At 36.3% G+C, this 25210-nt stretch overlaps 1 protein-coding gene across 5 annotated transcripts; it reads right to left on the reverse strand.

Annotated features, from left to right (window-relative positions):
• Positions 1-24412, reverse strand: myb (v-myb avian myeloblastosis viral oncogene homolog). 5 transcript variants are annotated; one of them, XM_078400215.1, is made up of 16 exons: positions 24286-24412; positions 20088-20205; positions 19752-19823; positions 18805-18897; positions 18027-18247; positions 15498-15729; positions 15040-15120; positions 14616-14711; positions 13066-13320; positions 9092-9228; positions 7971-8085; positions 7758-7871; positions 5961-6062; positions 2257-2373; positions 502-504; positions 1-174 (listed from the first exon to the last, which is right to left on the reverse strand). In XM_078400215.1, the coding sequence occupies exons 1-16, from the start codon at positions 24306-24308 to the stop codon at positions 85-87; spliced, it is 1869 nt and encodes a 622-aa protein (XP_078256341.1). In that variant the 5' UTR covers positions 24309-24412; the 3' UTR covers positions 1-84. The 5 variants fall into 5 exon arrangements, with proteins under 5 accessions (XP_078256341.1, XP_078256340.1, XP_078256344.1 ...); XM_078400214.1 differs by having other exon boundaries at positions 14607-14711; XM_078400218.1 differs by lacking the exon at positions 14616-14711.
• Positions 24413-25210: the final 798 nt, after the last annotated feature.

Here is a 25210-nt window from a genome sequence, read left to right on the forward strand (position 1 = left end):
AATGAGAAGAAATGTTGATCGTGACTCAACAAGTGTTTCAAAACTTCTTAATGCTTAGTTGGAAATGATAACATAACTAATGTTCTAGCAGAGAAGATATTTCCGTGCTTGCTCAGTTACAATAAGTTGATCTTCAGTTTTCCCACATGCCACAGCCTCCCAGGTATTAACAAACTGCAAGAAAAAACAAAGAAGGTAGACTTCATTTGGAAAATCCAAACATTTAAATCCACAGTTTAATTTTTTTGTTCTAAATTCCAATGAGGGTAACTAACAGATACAGGAAAAATAGACTTGACCCATTATAGTTACCTCGATTTTGCATTAATTCTTAATTCTTTCTAATTCAGTAAAAAGCTATGTTTTGGTAAATAATGTCATCTCAAAGTATTTAAATTTTCCCCATAAAACATTTTACAGTTAATAAAAAAGGAAAAATATTAAAAAATAACTAAAAAAGAACAATTAAACATCTAATTGTTCCTATTTTGAATTTCTTACTGGCTCTATGGAGTGCTGGAACAGAGTTTCAGCTAACCAGGGTTCCAGGTCCATGGACTTCTCAAATCCAGCTGGGATACCTGAAAATATATTACAGGAGTCCAGCTGCCAGTATTTCACATTCAAGTACAGAATGTACACAATAATTACACCATCATTGTTCTTTTCCACTCTGGACTAAATTTTAGAGTACAATTGGATCTTGAATTGGTGACTATTTGGCTTTCTTTCCCCTATAAAGATGATATAAATCTATTTACAAATTTAGTACCCCTTACTATGCTTGTTAAATAAACTAAAATTTAAGCAAGTACCAGAATAGATTGAGTTGTTTCCAGTTACTGAGTATTCTGACAATGTTTTTCTGTTAATATTAGCAATTCAAGGACTGGTTTTACACCGCTTCAAGTAATGCATAGCATGTGTTCAGAAAATGGGAATAAGAATCAGTCAATATAAAAAAAATCCACAAGAAATATGGAGATGGGGCACATTTTCACTTCTACGTGTATGATTTATTGATAGCTCATATTTTCTACATGCATATCTTTTGTCAGCTTCACTGGTCAATTTATTATACCCTTGTTATTATGATTTGGAACAAAAGGTCAAAAAAAGTATTTTCTAAATTTAGTCTGGCCAATGCAATATTGCAAAATCATAGGTACATTCCCTACATTTCATTCATTAAAATTAGGTACATAACATGATGAGTTATGCCAAATTCCCTGCCTATAATACACAAACATAAAATCATCTTTTGCATGTCTACATAATGCCTATTAACATGATATGAATAGTTCTCTATCCATATATATAATTAAATGTGATGCCAAATTTTGTTTAATGTTCTGCCTGTAAAATGTCTTTTAATATTTTGCTGTGTCAAAGGGATAGTATATTATTGTCATGCTTATCAAGAAACAGTGAAAAGCTGCATGGATGGCAAGCAAAACAAGGTTTTTCACTATATTTCAGTACATATGACAATATTAAACCAAAACTGATGTGGCAAAATATTAAAATACATTTTACAGGTGAATATCAAACAAAATTTAGATATTGAATTCCTCCAGCAATTTCCAAAACTTGATCAAATAATGTAAAATAATGCCCTAACAAAACAAATTCGGATAGTTATTACCACCTTCCAAGTTTGCAAAACCTCTTGACTTTGCATTGCAGAAATTGAAATCAAACATTTCAGTTAGAGCAATAAATAATTCAGCCCAAGGCCTGAGCTAAGAGTGAAAACACTCAGAAAGGTAATGACAAAAAAACACATTTTAGGCTTTACCACTTAGTTAATGATCATTTTTGATTCATTACGCTTTATCTTGACTTTAAACAGCATTTTGTGATTAAACTTTGTAAATGTATGCTTGAATACCTAATATAAAAATTACACATTATGTTTACATCACATTGTAAAATTATGGTTATCTTAGATATTTATAGATTAATTAGTTCCCCATGAATTCTTCATAAAATAATAAATCAAATTATGGAAAATGTCTTGCGAAATTCAGCCATGATTGCAAAACAAAACACACTGGATCAGCTGCTTGTAATTTGTAATTTGAAGGATATTCTGAAAGCGTGTTAATGGATTTTATGCACTAACACCAGTTTAGTATTGCTACTGTTGGTGAATTTCTCAGAATTCCCACATATTAATGTAAAACAGAACATTTGCACATGTTGCAAAACTAAATCATGTAGATGAACATTTCTTGCTTAACATTTTAGACATACCTGTAAAGGACTACTCATTTGCCTGGTCATTTGTACAGTAAATGCTTTGTTAAGAATACCACCTGTCTTCTCTGATACAGGCATCATTAATACAGAACTGGTCAGGAGATTTTGCATCTGGAATGAGAAACATTATCAAAATCAATGTCCACTTACAATGAAGTACATTTTCAAAAAGTATTTGTTTCCTTTTCACCATTTTCAGTATCTTTCTCGGGCAAGTGTTATTACATGCGACACAAACTATAAGATAACCGTCTTTTGGGTTTTTCCTTGAAAAATATATCACAAACTACTTTGAACAATATATATATATGTTGAATGTTGCAAAATATCTCAATTTCTCAAGAGTTTTATCCAACCAAATTTGCCACATAGCGACATAATGGGATGTAAGAGGAGATGACCAAATGTTTCATCCCGGTGAAAGATTTTAAGGAGATTCTTAAAGGATGCAAAACTTTACGTGCAGAATCAATAAGAAAGGGAATTCTAAAGCTTAGGCAGTGCCAGTCCCATTAAATATGGGAATGATCAAGAGTACGAAACCTAAGCATAAAGGTATAACGGAGAGTTACTGGTCTGGAGACAATCGCAGAATGGCAAAGATTCATAAAGAAGGAAGGAAAATTTAAAATTGGGTGTTACTTAACTTAGAGACAATGTGGTGCAGCATGCACAGAGTGATGATAAAATGCGTTTTAAGTTCTGCATTTTATTAGATTCTTGACTGTTCCAAGAAGGGAACAATATCAATGGTAATGTTGCTCCCACTGAATTACCTTTAATGTTGTCTACCAAGGCCTGCTGGACCTCTTGGTTGCCAGCCATTTGAATTCCCCTTTCTACTCTCATACTGACCTCAGACCTGGATCTCCTCCATTGCCAGTGAGGCCACATGCAAACTGTAAGGACAGTATCTCATGTTCCGCTAAGGTAACTTACAACCTAATGATATGTGCATTGAATTCTTCAATATTAAGTAACTTAACTTATAAACAACTCCCACCCCACTCTTCCACCCCTTCCGCTCTTCCCTGTGCCCCACTTAGACTTGCACCCATCCCCCCACCTCTTCTCTCTCCCCCACCCTGCCCATTCCACCTATATTCTTTCCTTTGGGTTTACAATTCGTACCTCTTCAGTTCTTGTCTCACATCTTTTGTCTTTTCATCACTGGCCTTTGTTCAACCATCTGACAATCAAATGCCCCCTCACCTGTACTCATCTATCAATTGCCAGGTTTTGTCCTGCCCCTATTTCTTTTCCAGCTTTCTCCCCCTCCCTCCCAGCACAACCAGTCTGAAGAAGGGTCCCAAACTATTCATGTTCTCCAGAGATGCTGCCTAATCCACCAAATTATTCCAGTATTTTGTGTCATTGTTTGTAAATTTGCAGTTTCTTTTCTCTTCATATAAAGTGACAACATTCTTTAAGAAGAATGAAGAAAAAGGAAACGGGATAACAATGGCCCAAATCTTCTCGTACCCTCAAATAGATGTGCTAAATGGCACAGCAGTGGAATGATAACAGGACAGATACAGTAGAGATACCCTGCACGACCTTATCTCAAGCTAACTGAACTGTGATGAACTTTGCACTGCTATGGTTATTCTATGTGGGTTTGCATTATCGTGGTTTGTTAGAATAACTGATAAATTAATGTATATTTATTGTGGTCGATGATTCTAATGTGCCTGTTCAGGCAAGTAGAGCAAAAGGTGGATAACACATCTTTTTGGTAAAGACATCAAATGTCAGAGATTTAAATTTTTGGGCCTCATCTGCAATGTCCCAATTCCGTATCCTGTTGAAAACCTGTGGGAAATAGCACTTGGTTGGAATAGTTAGGATGTGATCAGTTTTGAGATCATTCAGCCAGGGAAGGCCAATTTTTTTTTGAGGGAGTTAGGGGAATACCCTTGCTCCTCCTAGAAATTGAATTGAATTGAATAGAATAAATTTTATTAGCCAAAGTATGTATACATACAAGGAATTTGCCTTGGTGCTTTGTTCGCAAGTAACAACACGATATACCGTAGACAATATTTAAAAAAATTATAATTTAAACGTGAAGAATGAAATAAAATACCAGAGCAAAAGGAGGCTACAGACTTTTAGCTGTTGAACAGCTCGTGGAAAAAGCTGTTTTTATGTCTGGCTGTGGTGGCTTTGACAGTCGCCTTCCAGACGGAAGTACTTCAAAGAGTTTATGGCCAGGGTGAGAGGCGTCAGAGATGATCTTACCCGCTCGCTTCCTGGCCCTTGCAGTGTAAAGTTCGTCAATGGAGGGAAGGTTGCAGGTTCTCGGCTGATCGAACGATGCGCTGCAGCCTCCAGATGTCATGCTTGGTGGCTGAGCCAAACCAGACCATGATGGAGAAGGTGAGGACAGACTCTATGATGGCAGTATAAAAATGAACCATCATTGCCTGTGGCAGATTGTGTTTTCTCAGCTGCTACAGGAATTACATCCTTGGGCCTTTTTGAGTGTGGAGTCAATGCAGCCATGCAGCTTTTAATGGAAGAACTCTGCATGCATCTGGAACTGTTATTATTTCGGATTCCAATGATAGATTGCTGGTGGGTAAAAGGGGGTTGGAAAGCAAATTCCTACAGTAATCTTTAACCAGTGATCTCTTGCTTGCATTTATTAAGTCTGAAGAAGGGTCTCGACCCGAAACATCACCCATTCCTTCTCTCCTGAGATGCTGCCTGACCCGTTGAGTTACTCCAGCATTTTGTGTCTACCTTCGATTTAAACCAGCATCTGCAGTTTTTTCCCTATCTCTTGCTTGCACAGCTTGTATCTGATTGAGAGTAATTTAATAAAAAAACGCATGGAAAGATAAGGTTAAGCAATCACTAACTGTTCGATGGTATTGACCAGTCGCCAGCCTCATTACTACATATCCATGGGATAAAAGCTCCACCTAAGCCTCCCATTCAATTTCAATAGATTTTTAAAAAACGTAAAAGTACTGAAATTTCTAAATAAAAATCGAAAAATGCCGGAAACACTCCGCAAGTCAAAGAGCATCTATGGAAAGCGAAAAATAATTAACGTTTCAGGTCAGAGAACCTTTGCCACATCTATTTGCCAGTTCGGATGAAGGGTCTTTGACCCGCAACATTAATTCTATTTCTTTTTCCACAGATGGTGCCTGATCTGATGCAATTTCAGTTTTACTGCATTCGGGTTGCTCATCATACATCTGGTAATCAAAAGGCTAATCAATTAATTTTAGACACAAAATGCTGGAGTAACTCAGCAGGAGAGACAGCATCTCTGGAGAGAAGGAATGGGTGATGTTTCGGGTCGAGACCATTCTTTTTTATTTACAGGAGAAAATGATGCTAAAAAATGCCCCTTTTACATCTTTGGCCAAAATTTACAAAATGCAAATTGTTACAAGAAATTTGAGTGAAGATTTATTTGGCTAATGTTAGCTCACTGGTTTATTGATGAGTTGTTTATGCTAGTTCTAAATATTGAAAAATACAACTTGTATTATGCTCATTCTTCTTGAAGAAGAAATTTGATGTGTTATACATCAAAATTTTGAATTATTTTCATTAATATGAGAATAATACCTATACTATCACCTACTTTTAAAACAGCTGACAATGACAATACCATTTTTTAATTTATTTGTTGAAATGGATCAAGGTGGATCAGAAAGGATTAGCATACTTACAGGTACTTCTTCTAAAGGACTTTGGGAGAAAAGCTGAGTATTCAAGTGTTCTCTTTCCCATGGTGCCAATGTGAAAAATTTCCTCATCTTCTTATCAGGAGATTCCACCTAAAAATAATTCAAGTTACCACACTGGTAGGAATTTTAAAGAAAACGGCTTGACCAACAAACCAAAGCTACACAATCATTGTGGCATAGTTATCTTCATTCTCCCAATGTCTCCACATACAGTTTTGAATGAGTCAGTGCTAATACAAGTATTGAAGAGTAGCATGGTATATAGAAGAGACAATTTTGTCATAAAGCCAAAATATTCAAAAATATTTCTTGCACTATATTTGAATTCTGTCTGGATACTCAAGGGAAAAGAGAAATAAAACAAGAATTTTGGTTTCTCAGTCTAATGCTTAGTTTGCCAAATTACATCTTTGAAGTGTTACTTACATTGTAACCTTTAAAGTTAAGTCTTTCCTATAACCTTTTGAAGTTGTATTTGCTTTTGCTGCCATTGTATCTTTCATAAAGCCAATGCAAGATGAATTTCAGTAGATATTTCCGAGACTTTTAATATTAGTTCTTGCCTTGCCAGGATAAAAGGAGATTATGAAGTATGTCTGGCTCTCTGTTGAACCCAAAGCTATGTTATTAGGTAAGCAAGAGCTTTAATATAACTAAGTCTGGATGTGCCTCTTGGAAATACTAACACCCAAGAACTCAGTTGAAGCAAACCCATTATGCTGCAGAACAGAAATTAAATCAGTATCAGTCCCCACCAAATGTAAGTATCACCAACTGGCAAGTCCCATTCATTCAGCCAGGTATTTAATAACTTGGGATGGATTTCAATCCTGTTTGGGTACTCAAACATCTAACCCCGTACTCAGCTGTGGAAATGACAACCACTGGACCTCCCCTATAATTAGCAAAATTCAAAAAATTTGAAAAGATTTAAATACCAACACTGTGTCTTCACTAAGCAGTATTGTAAAAGGTGGATACCAACTGACACCAATGCAATCCTGTTTCTGAGCCTCAAATGCACAAAATAATTTGGTGTAAGTAACATTGGAAGCTGCATTGTGTGTCATTTAATGTCACTGTGCTTGGAAGCTTCAGATCATATTTACAGATGTGCGTTGGATTGATCGTATGCTTAGCAAATGGATTCTAGATGAACTTCCTTCACATGGCACAAACAAAATCTATGCTGCGATATAATTTCTAATTTATAACGTCCTAATCATGCGCTAGAAACTGACCATAAAAGGCATGCTGCATGTGAATGAAATTTATTAAATAAAACTGTAAGTAATCCAGCTGTGATTTTGGCTCTGTTTTTTTTTCTTAATTAGAATGTCCTGATCTACTGGGGGTGTTCCACAGTTTTAGTATCAGCAATGCTTTAAGCAACACTTAAAGACAGCATAATCTGCTCTGCTCCATTAACCCATTTAACCTGATATCACCCTATCACAGATATTATGCAAGAAGGAACTGCAGATGCTGGTTTAAACCAAAGATAGATAAAAAGCTGGAATAACTCAGCGGGACGGGCAGCATTTCTGGCTCCAGAGATACTGCCTGTCCCGCTGAGTTACTCCAGCTATTTGTGTCTACTATCACAGATATTTCCTGTTCTAGCTATTCCTCCCATCACAATCCCTATAACTAAAATTTACATTTTCCATCTCCTACCCAGTACTGATGAAGGTTCTGAAATGTTAACTATTTCTCTTTCCACAGATGCTGCCTGACCAGCTGACAGTTTCCAGCATTTTCTGTTTTAAATAAATACACACTTACTTCTTGCTTAATTTTCTTTAAAAGTGGTTGGCCATTTTCATGAAAAGTTATATCAGTTTCATCAGTCTCTTGTTTAATTACATCTTGTATATCTTCAGCAAGATGAGATGGTGTCTAGTAATGTAAGGAAATGAAACATTATCAAAGTATTTCTATAAATGGGATTCAAATGAATCTTTATGTAATGGGAAACCAGCAGCCAGACAACCTTACCAGCACTTTCAAGGATCCATATTTGATTTCCTGGGCGGCAAGTGCATTTTTAAAGGGCGTGGGTGTTCTAGGTGAGCCTTCTAATATTGACCGTCTGATATTTGGAGTCCTAAAACTGTTTTAATAAGAAAAGCTAAATTACCATCTTTCATATCAAAATTAAGTCATCTCTTTTAAACTCCCCTATATTTCTGATGTTCTCAAACAATGTGAATACACAGATTTACTGATCTTAAACTTCTGTTAATTTTAATAACAGACCTGAAAGGGAAAACAGTATGCAATGACATATTACACAAAACTCATGTACCTATCTGTTAATCCACATGTTATAAATAAGTTACACGACAAAATAAATTCAGTTCATACTGAAAGGAATATTGCCCAAACTATCTGCTTCAATTTCATACTGCGGAATTTTAAAACGTTAAAATATTTTGCAATGGGTATAATGATACTTATGTTTTTTCTTTCAAAATATTTTTAACGTAGAGATAAAAAAAAATTTCCAATAAGACATTTCTCCTTAAAACATTTACGACAAAATGTATGTCAAGGGGCATTCTGGGTAAGTTCCATTTGCCTGCATGTAGCCCATAGTCCTCTAAACCCTTCCTATCCATATATCTATCAAAATATCTTTTCAAAGTTATTATTGTATCCTCTTTTATAGCTTCTTCTGGCAGCTCATTCCAGGTACGGACTGCCTTCTGAATGAAAAAACTGCGCCGAGGTCCCTCTTAACTAATTCCCCAATCACCATAAGCCTATTCCCTCTAGTTTTATAATCCTCTGCTCTGGGAAAAAGACTATGAACATTCACATTATCCATGTCCCTCAACACCTTGTGGTCCTCAAAAAGGCCACCCATTAGCCTTCTATGCCTCAAAAGAAAAAGTCCCAGCTTATCCAACCTCTCCCTGGAACTAAATTTATATGAAACTTTCTTACTAAACACTAGCAATTTATGACAGAAACTCAATTTCCTCAGCAAATAGTTCTGCCCTATTCTAGCAATAGTCCTTAATGTACTACCATTAGGGCAATCTTAAGTGTTTTTATTATTAAATAATTAACGGTAAGTAAGGAAATAAACAAAAATCAACAAGAAGCATACTGACGCATCATTTTCTTTTTGAGCCTTAGGTGTTTGGCCACGATGTAGAGGAGTTAAAATAACCTTTTGATTGCCCACTGGTGTAGAAGTTAATGCAGGAGATTCCACTTCTAGGTGATCATTTGAAGATGTATTTAAAAACTGAAAGGAAAAGGTCATTACAGTGAACTGAATCCCATTAAAAATGAAAGTGTAAAGTTTCATCAACACAGGCCACGGTAACAGTAAACCTGCAACAGATACGATTCCTAATTGTGCACATGAACTAATTAATAATTTTGGCTGGATGCAATCACGCAACATAAAGTAGTCCTAAGGACGAAAAGTTCTGTTTCCAGTAACATTATAACTGTAAAGGATTTTGATAAAAACTTAGAAAATAAGTGTTGAAAGAAGGGTAGAACTTAGTTATTTAATGAATTAGTTATGAAACATTTCACTCCTAACTATTATTTTCTTGTTAAATCAAAGGGAAATATGGGTCCAGAAAATCAGTGGACCAGTACAAGCTATTGTTGTGGCATTTCGGGAACGTCATGAAGCTACAGTGCTGAATTTGCAAAGTCCTAGTTAAAATTTAAACTCAGTTGCTCCCAAATCTTTGAAGATCCAATCTCGATCATAGATTAGCATCCCAAGGTGCCAACTCACAATTCAGTTGGTAGCGTCTTGTGTCAGTAGGCAGCAGGTTCATGACCCACTCTGAAGACTTGAGTACAACAATTCAAGTGCATTCTAATGTTCTTTTGAGTGAGTTCAGCATTAATGACTGTTACTTTTTGAGTGAGCTATTAAGCCAAAGTCCTACTGCTTGATAAGTTCATCTCATGCTATCTTAAGATGAACGTGATAGTATTCTCTAGTGTCTTGCCCAATATATGAGAGCTAGATGTGTGCAAATAGTTTACTATGTTACCCTCAACCTATTTCCAAGGTACTTCAGCTGTATAAAACACTGGAGTGTCTCAAGGATCTAAAAAGTGGTAGACAATTGCATATTTTTCCCTTTTGTTTAAGATATGCTCTACATCCACGGTTCACCCAATATGCCTGTTCTCTTCAGGTATACTTGCACCAAGTATACATTGAATCCCAATCATTTCGAAGGTTAGATCACATGAGATTCAAGGAGAGATAGCTGAATGGATAGAAAATTGGCTTCATGGAAGGAAGCAGAGCGTGATGGAAAAAAGTTGCTTCTCGGACTGGAGGCCTGTGTCTAGTGGTGTGCCTCAGGGTTCGGTGCTGGACCCATTACTGTTTGTCATCTATATCAATGATTTGGATGAGAATATACATGGCAAGATTATCAAATTTGCAGATGATACAAAAGTGGGTGGTTTTGCAGATAGTGAAGATGGTTGTGAAAAATTGCAGCAGGATCTTGATCGATTGGCCAGGTGGGCTGAGTAATGGTTGATGGAATTTAATACAGAGAAATGTAAGGTGTTTCATTTTGGGAAGTCTAACATGGGCAGGACCTACACAGTGAACGGTAGGGCTCTGAGGAGTGTTGTAGAGCAGAGGTAGGAGTGCAACAAAACGTTGCAGTAACTCAGCGAGACAGGCAGCATCTCTGGAAAGAAGGAATGGGTGCATGGTTCCTTGAAGGTGGAGTCGCAGGTAGATAAGGTGGTCAAAAATGCGTTTGGCACATTGGCCTTCATCAGTCAGAGTATTGAGTATAGAAGTTGAGAGGTCATGTTGCAGTTGTATAAGACATTGGTGAGGCCGCATTTAGAGTATTGTGTTCAGTTCTGGGCACCATGTAATAGACAAGATGTTGTCAAGCTGGAAAGGGTACAGAGAAGATTTACAAGTATGTTGCCAAGCCTAGAGGGTCTGAGCTAAAGGGGGAGGTTGAGTAGGCTGGGACTCTATTCCTTGGAGCGCAGGAAGATGAGGGATGATCTTATTGAAGTGTATATGAGGTGTATAAAATCATGAGAGGAATAGATTGAGTAGATGCACAGAGTCTCTTGCCCAGAGTAGCTGAATCAAGGACCAGAGGACATAGGTTTAAGGTGAAGGGAAAAAGATTTAATAGGAATCTGAGGGGTAACCTTTTCACACAAAGGGTGGTGGGATGTATGGAACAAGCTGCCAAAGGAGGTAGTTGAGGCAGGGACTATCCTAACATTTAAGAAACAGACAGCTACATGGATAGGACATGTTTGGAAGGATACGGACCAAACGCGGGCAGGTGGGACTAGTGTGGCTGGGACATGTTGGCCGGTGTGGGCAAGTTGGGCTGAAGGGCCTGTTTGCACACTGTATCACTCTATGACCCAATTAAGGTTCAGAGAAAAGGAATCCAGTATGTCCAAAGTCCTAACATCCTCTTTAATGGTCATATGTAGGCAGATGCAAGGTGTGCCACAACATCTTCTGTTTGACTAAACAGAAATCGTGACGGTAAGCTGACTATCCAGCTTGCTTCAGTTATGCTTTTCATAAACTTAACAACAAACATTTAAAATGAGAATCTATCAACTAAAAAGATGCAAATCAAAGAACTGAAAGGGCTGCCTTCTAATTATAATTTTGGAAAGTTTTATATCTGGAGATCAGGATTCATGTCCTAGTTACGGGAAACACAACTTTTTGACTAAAATGAACATCAAGTGGAAAAGCAAAACTAAACATATTCCAGAAAACTCAGTGAATAAAGTTGGTAATTAAGTGCAACATTGAAAGCATAACTAATTTGCACTGTGCTGATCCTGAGAAGAGTGGTCAGAGGGAAAGTAGTGAGTAGGTTAAAAATACATAGTCAAATCAGTGAGTACAAAAGTGATTAGTCATTTGTTCCACAGAATTAGTTTCTAAATTGTTAACCATTTTATGTCCGTTGTAGTATTAGTAATATCTGTTGATTACTGTTCATCTACCTGTGAGGGAGAGAAGGGCAGACCTTTGACATGGGCAGACTTGGGAGTAGAGTAGCTGAAGTCAGATAATGTGGAGGAATTACTATCACCATTAGGTGAATGATTAGGATGGCCTCTCTTTTTGCTGCGAAGGATTGTTGGTGGAGTGCAGAACTTTGAAGGAGAGGGTGGGCTGAACGAAGCAGGGGAGCCCTGACAAACCATGCTTTTGCTTAGGCTTGTATTAGTAAGTCCTTCGCAGTTGCAAACGCTGCTCTCTTTGTGCTGGAGCTGTGTAATTTTTGCTGTAACATTTTTGCTAGGTGTGCTGTCTTCCCCTCTAGGAAGTCGAAACTGCTGAGATCACCCCATGTAGATGGATCCTGAAACAATTTGGGAGGCACGAATCTAAAAATGGTGAACAGTGCCACCTGTGTAACTAACTGCTAAATTCTATAGCTTTCAAACCTGTAATAACATTTGATGGGAATATCCCTTTCTCAACTACTTGTACAAGTTTTTAAAAATACATTAAAAAATTTCATTTGCTCCATGATTTTAGTACGATCAACATGCAAAAAATTAATGAATTGAGTTGAATATAAATTTGTTTTCCCCTCATCATTTTACAGTTTTTGCAAATCTTAACCATTTTTATTTCAGAATGCAGTAAAATTCAGCACAAATCATGGCACGCATTCATTTTTGAAAAAATAAATACTCGGATTTAACTGTAACTAGATTTAGGGTGCAGATAGGTCAAATAGAGCAGAACTTTCACCTTTGGCAGAAGAGCAAAATGAGCACAGCCAGATTGTGTGCTCTTTCTGCATCCCATCTGATTTTCTTTTCCAGGGGGATTTAGAACAAGTAGTAAATATGCTATTATAAAAATTTAGTTAAAAAATGTCAGACTTTTATATTAAAATTATCTTGAAATTACGCAGTTAAAGATTAACATATATGACTAGAAAGATTTTGCTGTTTTTTTACTAGCCCATCCATTAACCATAATTCCAGAATACATCTTTCAATAGCCAACTTAAAGTAACTAAACAGATGCAAATCCTATATTAAAACAATAATCGAGTTGATAAAATTCACTCACTGAGTCTAGGAGTTGAAGTGCCTCTGTATAATCAGAATGTGGAACATTTCTCAAGGGTGAGAGTATTCCATTAGGATGAATCATGCATCTTGCTGGCGATGCACTTTCTTCTGGCATGGAACCAAGATCCATGTGAGGTGGATGTCCAGGTTGTCGATGTTCCCCCAGGCAAGTAATGGCTAGACTCCTGTTGTGAACTCCTGCATTATCAATGACTACAGTACCATTCCAGCTAGAGTAATCAGCAGCTTGAGTCTGCAGAAGAGGAAGAGAGAAATTAAAGGAAGTTAGCAATGAGATTGCACACGATTGAATCAGATATTAGCTGAAGCATTTTAGCAGTTGCATCATTCTTGTAAATTACACTTGAAACCTCATGTAAAGAACTATACAAGATGTTGCTTTGCTAGCTAAATTAGAACTCATCTTTTTCTTCCCTCAACAAAAAAAAATGAAGATATTAAAATATTGCAACCAATGCTTAAACTACCTCATTAAATAATAAAATAATTCAATAATCACCACAGCCTTGTTCTAATCAGGGATAATATTGGGATGATATATAAATTTCGCAAAGTTGTGTGTTCCTTTTTTTTGTACTAGTTATAATTCCAGTGCAGGCCAAATCAGAATGTTGAGTTAGAGTTGCTTTTGAAGCAGTAAATTACTGCAGCCTACCCTTTTTGATGCTACAGCTCACACCAACGCAACACAGAGGTGCGCAAATCAAAATTATCAGAAAATAGAGGAGAAATTAGAGATAAGCTTAATATGTAGTCAGGTGATGGAAGAAATTATAAACACTTAAAATAAATCAGTTTTATGTAGTTTCTAGATATAATCTATTAGTACAGTTATGTATATTATCATGCAGGTTATTTGTCATGCAAACCTACTGCATCAATAATCCTCATCAAAATCCCAAGCATGCTGGCCATTTATTTTCAATTGGTTTTATCTGGCTTTTACCACATACAATAAAACCAATACCAGCATGATTTATTTTACAACAGAATCACTACTCATATATTATGGAACCAATCAAAAAGCCTGATTTTATTTCATGCATCACTATTTGCTAATAATTTAAACAAAATCGGTTAATTTGACCAGCCATGTGTAATGTACATAATGTGTAAATAACCGAATTGCAGTTTAAAAACACTGAAGTAAACACCAAACATGCAATTAAAAAAAATAATAATGCAAGTGATGAAATGCAATGCATAAAAGAGCATAGCCTTTGAAAGCAAAAGATAGATTTGGAATTTGGCTCTAGATTAACTTTTTCAAAAACATAAAATTTATTGGTACAATACTGAGGAAATATATTTCAATACATCAGTGAAACATATATTTGTTGGTTCTGTAATTTTTAAGACTTTTGTAAAAGAATTAAATGAAAAACTGTGTACACTATTACTTTGCAAAGTAATTTGTTTTGAAGTTAATATAGAGCCTTTCAGAGGTACAGAGGAGAGAAAAGAGCACTGGGGTGAAGCTGCTAGCCCTTTATCCAAGCCGCACAGTGACATTCTTACTGGTAATGCCTGCTGCCCTCTCAGTTCATTTTCAGTCGACATTAGTAGCAACTCTAATTCCTTTATTCTTTTCTCTTTTTCAGGATCTTCATCATTATAGTGTCTCTGAAATTAAGAGTTGAGGGAAAAGAAAGAAGCGATCAAAGGGTATGATTTTAAATATGATATTACACTGATTAAGACTTCCAAATTTCAGCTACCAAAGCCGAGGCCAAGACAACCAAGAAGGGCCAAATGAACTTACAATGAACTTCCTTGAGGATAAGTGGTAAAAACTAGCTGCTAAAATAGAGGATAAATATCTAAAATAAAACTTTTGATTAAATAGTGTATTTCCTGAAAGATGCTTTAAAAGAATTTGAAAGTAACCCAAAAGCACAGTTGTCTTACTAACTCACATTAAAGTGATCAGGAGGGAAAAAATTAAACTTACTTGAATAGCTGCAGTTGCTGGTTGGGGAACATTGGCCATATTCACATGCAGAGAAACTGGGTAAGGCATTTGATTAGAAATCTGAACAGAATAACAAAAGGGATAAATCAAGACTGCAAAACTGCTGCTATTTATCTGAATTATTTTTCTATGCATTATAATACTGTGAGCATGAAATACTTTCAACCAGAAAAGAACCATAATCATCAATATTTTTTAAGAAACAGGGTAATGATAGATTCTGCTCTTTATTAACACCTAGCAATCAAATACCTTCAATATTAACAAGAGGAAGCTTTTTAAATGAAGGCAATAATAAATGTAATGTAAATTAGAAATACTTAAAGCAAAGCCCATTCCGGGGTTACTGAACAACTTTTATCCTGTTCGCCTTTCAATGTAAATGCGTACGGATATAGTATAGCAAAGTTACTGAAAAGCACAGGAAACAATCCTACCTCTTGTGGATCAGGCAGATGAAAGTATGCATAGTCACCATTGACTTGAAGTCGGGTAGTGGATAACTGGGTAGAAGGAGGAGTATGAGGAAAACCCAAAAGGAGATTGTTTTTTTGAAAATTTGTTGCAAATGGCTGCTGGTTTGCTTTTAAGGACTCTTGCAGATAGCCCTCTTGCTCTACCTTACGACGCATTGTAGAATTCCAGTGGTTCTTGATAGCATTATCAGTCCTATATATGCAGAAAATATGAAAATGTACATAAATCAACAATTTATCCAAAAACAACCAAAAATAAAAGATGCTATGAAATCAGAAGTCTTTGGCTTTATTATAGTTCACCATCCATCTATGGAAATATCAGCCTGCCCCTTCAAATAGCAGTGTAACAAGAACACTTCGCGAGGACATACAGCATCGTAGTTAATTGCGACTTATCTTGCCATGGAACTCAGAACATAAAATCTATTTTGTGTAGGCATATTTATTGATGAGAATAAACATTCATGTGCACGATAAATACCAGAATAGACTGGAGAGCCCAAAAGACTTGCTGTATTTTTAATGTGATTCCATGTTGAGGTAATCTTTATGTTCCTTCCAAAAACCTACTGAAATGGCAACCAACTGAAAATCTATGTCAACAAATGGAAATGGATTCATTGTCGAAATGAGCTCAGATTCAAAAAGTCATGAAACAAAAGATATCTGCACTTTGTACCTAATTACATATAAATCAGGAATGTTGAAACAAAGTTATTTGAAATCTGAAATGCCTGGCAAGCATTCTCTAAAATGTAGATTCTGATATACTTCCCATCAAATAGTGAGTCAAAAAAGTGGCTACATTTTTTTACCCAGCCAATAATGAGAAGAGCATTTGCACACGCATGTCCTTGGGCAGAGAAGTGGCAGATGGAATACAGTGTAGCAAAGTGTGGAGTCATGCATTTTGGTAGTAGGAATAAAGGCCAAAACGGTTTTCTAAATGGGGAGAGAATCCAGAAATCAGAGGTGCAAAGGGACTTGGGAGAGCTGGTGCAGGATTCCCAAAAAGTTAATTTGCAAGTCGAATGGGTAGTAAGGAAGGCATTTATTTCAAGAGGACTCGAGTACAAAAACAGGGATGTAATGCTGAGGCTCTTTTAGGCACTGGTCAGGCCGCATTTGGATTATGGTGAGCAATTTTGGTCCCCATATCTGAAGAAAGATATGCTGGCTCTGGAGAGGACCTGGAGGAGGTTTACGAGAATGATCCCAGGAATGAGTGGGTTAATGTATGATGAGCGTTTGACGACACTGGGCCTAGACGTGCTGAAGTTTAGAAGGATGAGGAGCGACCTCATTGAACTTACCGAATAGGGAAAGGATAGAGTGAATGGAGAGGATGTTTCCACTAGTGGGAAAGCTAATTTCATAGCCTCAGAATTAAAGGACGTTCCTTTAGGAAGGAGATGAGGTGGAATTTCTTTCGTCAAAGGCTGGTGAATCAGTGGGATTTATTGCTACAGAAGGCTGTGGAGGCTGTCAATGGATATTTTTATGGCAGGGATAGATTCTTGATTAGTACCGGCGCAAAGGGTTGTGGGGAAAAGGCAGCAGAATGGGGTTAGGAGGGAGAGATAGATCAGCCATGATTGAATGGCAGAGTTGATTTGATGGGCCGAATGGCCTAATTCCATTCCTATCACTTATGAACTTATGAAACATTCTCTAGAACTTGTCAGCATGGTCTAATGTCACATGGTAAAGCTCAATTCTTAATATTTATATACTATTAAGTACTGCGTGTCTATATGGAGGATTTGAAAACAATACAAAATGTCCCAGAGAGCTGGTGATGTTTTGTGTTTGGGAAATGTACACAAACGAGTTTCTCGAGTACCAACAAATGGAATCAAGCATCGGATTAACATTTTTTCTGTTTCTCAGCTAAATGAGCATAATTAACAGGCTAGCTGGATGGCTCTCTGGTAAATAAGCATTTGGCACCAGGCAGCAGCTGAGGAATGTAGGTTTAAGGGTAAAACTGGAAAGGCTGGTTTTCTTCTTTAACTTCTTTTTAAGCTATTTCAATAAAACTGTGCATGCTCAGTTTTCTTCTGTTGTGCAATAATTTACACTCACCCACTTTAAATTTTATCTGCCTTCTCCTGTCTACTGAAATATTCTGTTCAAATCTTAATTTCCCAGTTTTATAATTTCACTGTTCCTCTTTGTTTAGTATTATCTGCAAATGTAAATACATTTCAGCTTTTGAATTCATTTCACTGTTGCAAACTATATGGAGGTAATCCAAATACTCGTCTCTCAGCATTACACTGAATACTCCCTCCATCATCCATTCTGACACAGGTATTCCTCGATTATATCTTGTAACTCAGTTTCTGTTACTGTATGTCACAGTGTGTTTTAAAGATCCCACTACAATGGTTTAGTTCCTACAATTGTAGAATTCTTCAGTGCTCCATTGGACTTTATAATATTTTTGTTAGGTCTACTTTCAACATTCACTTATTCAGTATTTACCTTCCAGGAAGTAGCTTTGCTATTTCTGCCCATCTATTTCCAAGTCTTTTATGTGCTTGATATATAACTCGGTCTTCTTCCTCTGTCCAGGAAGTTTTCTTCACTTCAGGATTCAGATGATTGTGCCACCGCTCTCGACACTGTTTTCCTATTCTCCCTTTTAGGTGCTTTGCAATAACAGACCAGCGCTTTGGGCCATATTTCTGCACTAGTTCTATTACCTATAATAAAATGTTCAGTTTTAACACGGCAATTACCAAGTTATGTAAATTTGAACATTATTCTAAATTATGGAATTTTCCTTTTTTTAATTGTTTATTAAATTAATCTTTTAAGCAATAGCAACATTGTTCATGCGTTACTATTTTGTCTTGAATTAATTTACTTATAGTTCACTAAAAGACAGTAGTTCTCATACATCAAAACCTATGAATGAAGATCTATGGGAGGAAATATAACATATTATCCACAATAGAGAAAAAAAGTGTCTCCATCTTAAGAGAATTTCTTTGGGTGCTTCACTGGAGAAACATGGGTACCGACCCAAAATGTCACCTATCCAAGTTCTTCAGTGATGCTGTCTGACATGCTAAGTTACTCCAACACTTTCTTTTGTAAACCAGATTCTGCAGTTCCTTGCTTTTACATCATTACATTATTTGTCATTTCTCTTAACCGGTCAGCATCTGGTCACCATGGGATTTGTTGGGTGAAATGCCAGGAAGCATGAAAAACAATACATTTCTAAGTGATAAAAGTCTTGAAAAAATGACGCTACCCTTTGATCTTCTTCTTTTGTCCAAGGACCTTTAATGAGTTCAGGATTTAGAACTTTTTGCCATCGGTGTTGGCACTGCACGTCAGTCCGGTTCTAGTTTTGTAAAGACATACAGGAACTTATTCTAATGTTTTAAAGATATCAAGAGAATGTAAAACACTTTGTGGCTTTAATTCAAGACAATACTGAGCAGACAAGTTTCATTTCTGCATTTCACTTTTGAAGCATGTAAATGTGAGACAATAAGAGAATAACAACCCAGTGTCCAGTGATTCCAGCTACTGCATACATCAAAAGGTTTGAGCAAATATTTTCCCATAACTCCCCTAAAGGAAATTTCATTTAAAAATGGACTAAGGTATTTAGTCAGTTTTGTCATTGTATATTTCACTGTTTTTTCATAGTTAATTTTTTACAGTTCTTTACATCATCAAACTACATTTAATCTTAAAGTAACAGCTGCAGTAAAAGTCAGTGTCAGATAGTGGTCCAGGTGCTTAATGCATTCAATTATGTGGTGAAAGTGAAATTAAATAATCTCAAAGTTAATGACCAATTTAAGGGTCATAAATCATACATGACGTTTTGTCCAATTCTGAGAGAAATTTGAAGTTTTAATATCTCTGCATAACATGTAAAATATATTTAAAAGTCAACATAAATCATTCCGAGTACTTTAATAACATTAGAACAAAGCTATTTATTCAATCAGTATTATCGTAAATGCTTTCCTCAAGGAACATTTCAAGCAAACAATGGGTGTAAAACAATTAGATTTACTATTTTTGGATGATTGCTATACACTGTTCATGTATTTATCCATACATAGTTAGTGTAAGTTACATTAATTTTCAAAAACAACAAACAATAAATCACAATATTAGCTCATATTTACTTTGTATAGCCCGTCTTGAATTATATCTGTACACATAGTAAGTAGTACTTACAGGGAGGAAATTAGCAATCATTTTCCAGTCTTCTGTTCCATGTTGTTCAACAAGTTTCTTCAACTTTTCATCCTTTAAAACATGAAGTAACTGCTTAAATTCATTGCTTATATACACACAATAATTAAAATTGCAAATTGAGGCTCAAAGGCTTTTGAATAGTTCAAAATAGCCATAGATTTCAGCTAAATTAATATCTGAGTGTGATTATTGTTTAGGAATATATTTCAAGAATTAAAAGAATAAGATGTAATTAGTACACCTGTACATTAGACATTCTTTCATTTTATCGCTCATTCAGATTATAGATAATTAAAAGAAGATTGTATCTCATACCTCCTCACGGGTCCATCGAGTTTTACTTAACTGCCGTTTACAAGACTTTGGTTGTGGACCATCGTAATCATGATCAAACATTTCAATCTCTTCTTCCTCCTCATCACTACTGTATAAACTACAAATAAAATACTTTTACTATTTAGATAACAATTTTATCTCTCAAACTTGAATATAATCTCATTAAACATAATGATGTTCCAGATGGGTATTTTTCAAATGTGGTAATGCATTAGGTCAAGAGCATAAACACATATTCCAAATAACTTTTTGAGCAATGTCATGACATGTATTGTGATTTTAAAAGCATTATCTATTTAATCATCAAATTCAAATTCCACACAAAACTATTTTTACTATATATCTGGAGTATTTAATTCTATTTACTCTGGATCAATTAACAGGCACTTTTGAAACAATACAATGCCATTAATAATGGAAATATTACACAATTAAAATGTATAAGACTTTTAATGAATCAATAAAAACATTCTCATGTCAATATGTTAACTAAATCCCACTTCCATGTACAAATTTCCTTCATGTATCCAATTAGCTGTTTATATTTATTTTATTTGTCTAATTCTACAATATCAAAAATGTGATTGCCTTCAGGTTGACTAGAATGTGACTTCGAGGAGGATTTGATCTGCTTTAAAATTTTAAGTAATCGTTTACAATTGTTATTCAAACATTAGTTTGAATCATTGTACAAATACACGTATACATGATCTAAACAATAAAAGTAATCTTAATGATTATGAAGAACATGACGATTATGTAGACCTAAGTCTTTCTGACCACAAGTGTCACATTTTTCATACCCAGGACCTGGGTGAGTGTTGGGTGGAGTGTTGACCTTTGTGAGTATTGGGTGGAGAATACCTACTTTGACTTGTCATATTGTCTGCAGGGAGCATGCTTATAATGATGAGGAAGTTAGTTGAAGGAGTGACAATTTCTACTATCAAATATTCTCTTAAATTTGGTAATATGTATGTCATTTAGTAAATAAGCATGGGAAAAATGGCAACTTTTGCCAAGAGCCATGCTCAACATAGAAAATAGGTGCAGGAGTAGGCCATTCGGCCCTTCAAGCCTGCACCGTCATTCAATATGATCATGGCTGATCATCCAGCTCAGTAACCTCTAATACTTAAGAAAAGGATGAAGATCCCCAAGCCCAGAATTATTTATGTACTAAATAGTGTGAGCTAAATCTATGGGTGCAAACTCCAAATATCCTGAGTAATGTCTGCAATACGCATCTAAAAATGGATAGAAACATAGAAAATAGGTGCAGGAGTAGGAGTAGGCCATTCGGCCCTTCGAGCCTGCACCGCCATTCAATATGATCATGGCTGATCATCGAACTCAGTATCCCGTACCTGCCTTCTCTCCCATACCCCCTGATATCAGTGCCATTCATATTGAAAGACTAAGTATCGCCAAGTGTCCCCACAAATAGGGTAACAAAATAGGGGAAAAACATTTAGTATCACAGGTAAAAACCTGAAATGCTGACAATAGGCAGGAGAATGGGGTTAAGAGAGAAAAAATGGATCAGCCATGATTGAATGGCGGAGTAGACTTGATGGGCCAAATGGCCTAATTCTGCTCCTATAACTAATGAAATTCCTTTCCCCCTACAATGCAGTTCAATGAGTTCCACCAGCATTTTTTGGATAATAATTTTACAAATTTTATTTTTAAATCTAGGAATAATTTACAATTATGGAATTGTTTCAATACACAGCCCTTCAAAATGATTCTCCTCAAACTGATAACTAAGATCTAATTTAATAAATGGGAATAGAATTACAACTACTTTTATTCTCTAAGCCACATCCTTCAATGCATTTTAACTAACGATCTTTTTCTGGGTTACACAACGCTATGACTCTGCTATCAGCACTGTCAGTTGCATGAGATGTATAGGAGCCACCACTTATACCACTCCAAGTTCAGCCTGAAGGAGGCATTGTTCCTGAATTATTCCTCCCCCCCCCCCCCCCCCCCACCTCTCTATCCCTGCAGATCGCTCCATCTAGTGGTCGTGGCAAGAAAAGTAAATGTTTCTCCCCAATGAAACAATGCATTTCATTTGGGAGCTACTTGAGGAATGGCAATTCAAGATTTGTTTTTGGGTGTGAAACAAATAAATAACATTAACACCTTTAAAAACAAATGTTCCATTGAAATGTAGGTGTACAATGTTTAGTTTTAAACATGTATCAGGGCTTGCATAAGTGGTTCATCTGATCTAGAAATGTTTTGGGGTTTTAAACTTCAGGATTAATCTGCAGTAAAAAAATAATGGTTACATTGTCAGAGACTGAAATGCGCAATGAGCTTCCACAATGATCCTTCATATGCAACATCAAATTTAATATAAAATATTAAAAGGATTTGCTCTCTTCTAAGAATACATGCATGCCTTCACATGGTAAACTCTGTACAATTCAATACAAACTGACATATTTTTACTCCAGGAGCATATGCTGGAAAACAGAAACAATCACATTGTTGCAGTCGACATCCAAATCAATATATCCTGACAAAGTAATAGCTAACAGGTGACAATATTTTTCTTACTGATCAACCTTGAGAAAAGTGCTTGCAATTTAAAAAAATCTGACCCCGCTTTACTGAGTATCTTATCTTCAAGTCCTTACTTCGTCGCAAATGAAACATCTATTGAAAATTCAAGCCAGCTACCGGCAGTTTAAATATAATTGAACAATCTGAATTCTGCTAGTTGTTGGTACATCTAAACCAACACGTTGGCGACAACGGAGTAAAGGGTAAATGTGCTTTTTAATGTTGCCGAGTTCATAGTATCGCGATCATAACGTCTCTACAGTCAATTACGAGATTTTAGATAGTTTTTCCAGTGACCCATAAATGAAAGCTCAATAAACTACGAACTCGGCACTTCATGCACGAAACACAACTACGGCCCTATGACTTATCTAACTGGTCAAAATCCCCGTTCGGTACTTTTCGTGTGTGAACAAACCAAACTTGCTACATTAAATTAAACCATTACCGCGTTACTATATACCTGCGAGTGTTTTTCGTCCTGAAATTCTGAAAGAATCCTATCAGTGACTCATTTGTCTTAATTTATCTCGGCCGTAATGAATTTCCGCTGTATGCGAGTACTAAGAACCTTATGGTCGTGTATCATACACTTTGGGTAGGTGTCATTGCTCCCCATTTCGGTTAATTCGTATTTTAATGACGATAAAGTATCTGGTATACTCAATTTACTTCGACCACAAATGTTAGTCATGGACGAATGGTCAAGTTCGAGAAAGAGATCTGAGGAATTTCTGGCACGGGCACTGCTCCGTGTTCTCACTGAATGACAACCCAGGTCAGAGTCTCTGCCAAGTTCAGGTTCTAATGACACATTTAAGAACCACCTTATTTATATTCTGTTGAATGTTTCATACTGTGTTGAATGGTGTTCAGTTTCAGACAGCTTACAAAAAAATAATATCCACGTGTCATTCACCAGTTCATGCACTAAGAAAACAATAAAAAATTACCTACTTCATTGATCAAAATTGAATACAAATTTCTTAAAGCATTCGGTTTGTACTTGTCTTGCACTCAAAGTTCGGTGAATGATGATCATTGCAACTGCGAAACTACAATATAAACTGCACACAAACACGGAGCAGTCAACACTTTCATGTGCAGGCAACGTGTTGATAGACATGATGTATCAACGCTGCAGTTAAAACTAATAAAACTGTTCCCTTTACAATACTGCGGAGACGTGTAATGTAAATTATATATTTCAGACAATGATAATTGCATAAAAGGATCTATCTACATTTTAAAATCTTAGCGCTGTTGTCACTCACAGCCAGCGCACACGAATGAATACAAATTCTGCACCTTTTAAATCTACTATGATCATATACATAATTTCAAATAATCTCTATTTTAAATGACGAATTAGTTTTATTGCAGAAACAATTAGCAAACCACACGTACGCGGCTCCAGATCCATTCATAAATTAGCTGCATGAAATATCTCAAGACAGAACTAGCTCACTATTTAACAGGTCTTCTACTCTAACCACAGTGTAAACCTCACTAAATTAAAGTGAAAGTTCTTCCTTTTTCTGCAAGAATCATTTATTTTTTTGTTCATCAGGCAGCAGTCAAAACGCATAATAGTTACCTATTCCGTGGCCGCCGAGCCATGAGTTTCTTAGTGTGCGGAAGAAGTGTCGCTGCAAGTGATCACCCAAAGTCACACGAGGAGGAAGCAAGTTGAGATTAAAGTGTACGCTCTGTAAACACAGATTCCTACAAACAAAGCGCTGGACCCTCCCCTCCCGCCAAATCTCGCGCCCAAACCCGAGTCAATGTAATGCGCAGGCGCACTTGTGATCTTGGCGGTTCTCAGTAAAACCCGCCTTTTTCCTGCAATCCCCGCTCTGCCAGCGCCCCCCGCCCTCCCCCAACTTTACAAAGTAAACAAGTGTAGATAATGTACCTGTACTTTTGTTCATCTGTCAAATCACTCACACAATACAGGGACGGGTGGGGGGTTACTAATCTACACAATGTCATTCTAAAAACTACTTTCTACTGCAGAGAAAGTCAGTCGCGCAGAGGTCCCGTAGATTCGTTTTAAGTCAAAACTATTCTTAAATAACTTGGGAAAGGGGGTGTTGATGGGGGGGAGGGAAGCTTATGTATCCAAATGTAATTACCATTCTGAAAGTATGATAATATTTTGCATATTTATACGACCAGAAACCAAACTCCAAATTTAAGAGATCAGATGGCGCTTCACTCATATTGTTAAAAGGTCGAAACCTTATTCCATAGATGGCGCAACCTAGTTTTGCAATGAAACCTAAATATGGAGTAACGAGGGTCCTTTGTTCGTAAAACATAGTACTAAAACAAAATAGAAAAGCAAATATGCATTTTCCTCTTGGTGTCTTCTGAAATGTAAGATTTAATCATTGTTTTTTCCGCAAATCAGTACAGAATATTCAAAACTATTGCTTAAAATTTATTGACCAAACTCAGCATTCTACATGTTCATTATTAATACAATGTAAGCATCGTTTTGCTGTAATTACATTAAAAAA

This window comes from Rhinoraja longicauda, chromosome 5 (assembly GCF_053455715.1).
Source record: "Rhinoraja longicauda isolate Sanriku21f chromosome 5, sRhiLon1.1, whole genome shotgun sequence".
Classification (NCBI taxonomy): domain Eukaryota; kingdom Metazoa; phylum Chordata; class Chondrichthyes; order Rajiformes; family Arhynchobatidae; genus Rhinoraja; species Rhinoraja longicauda.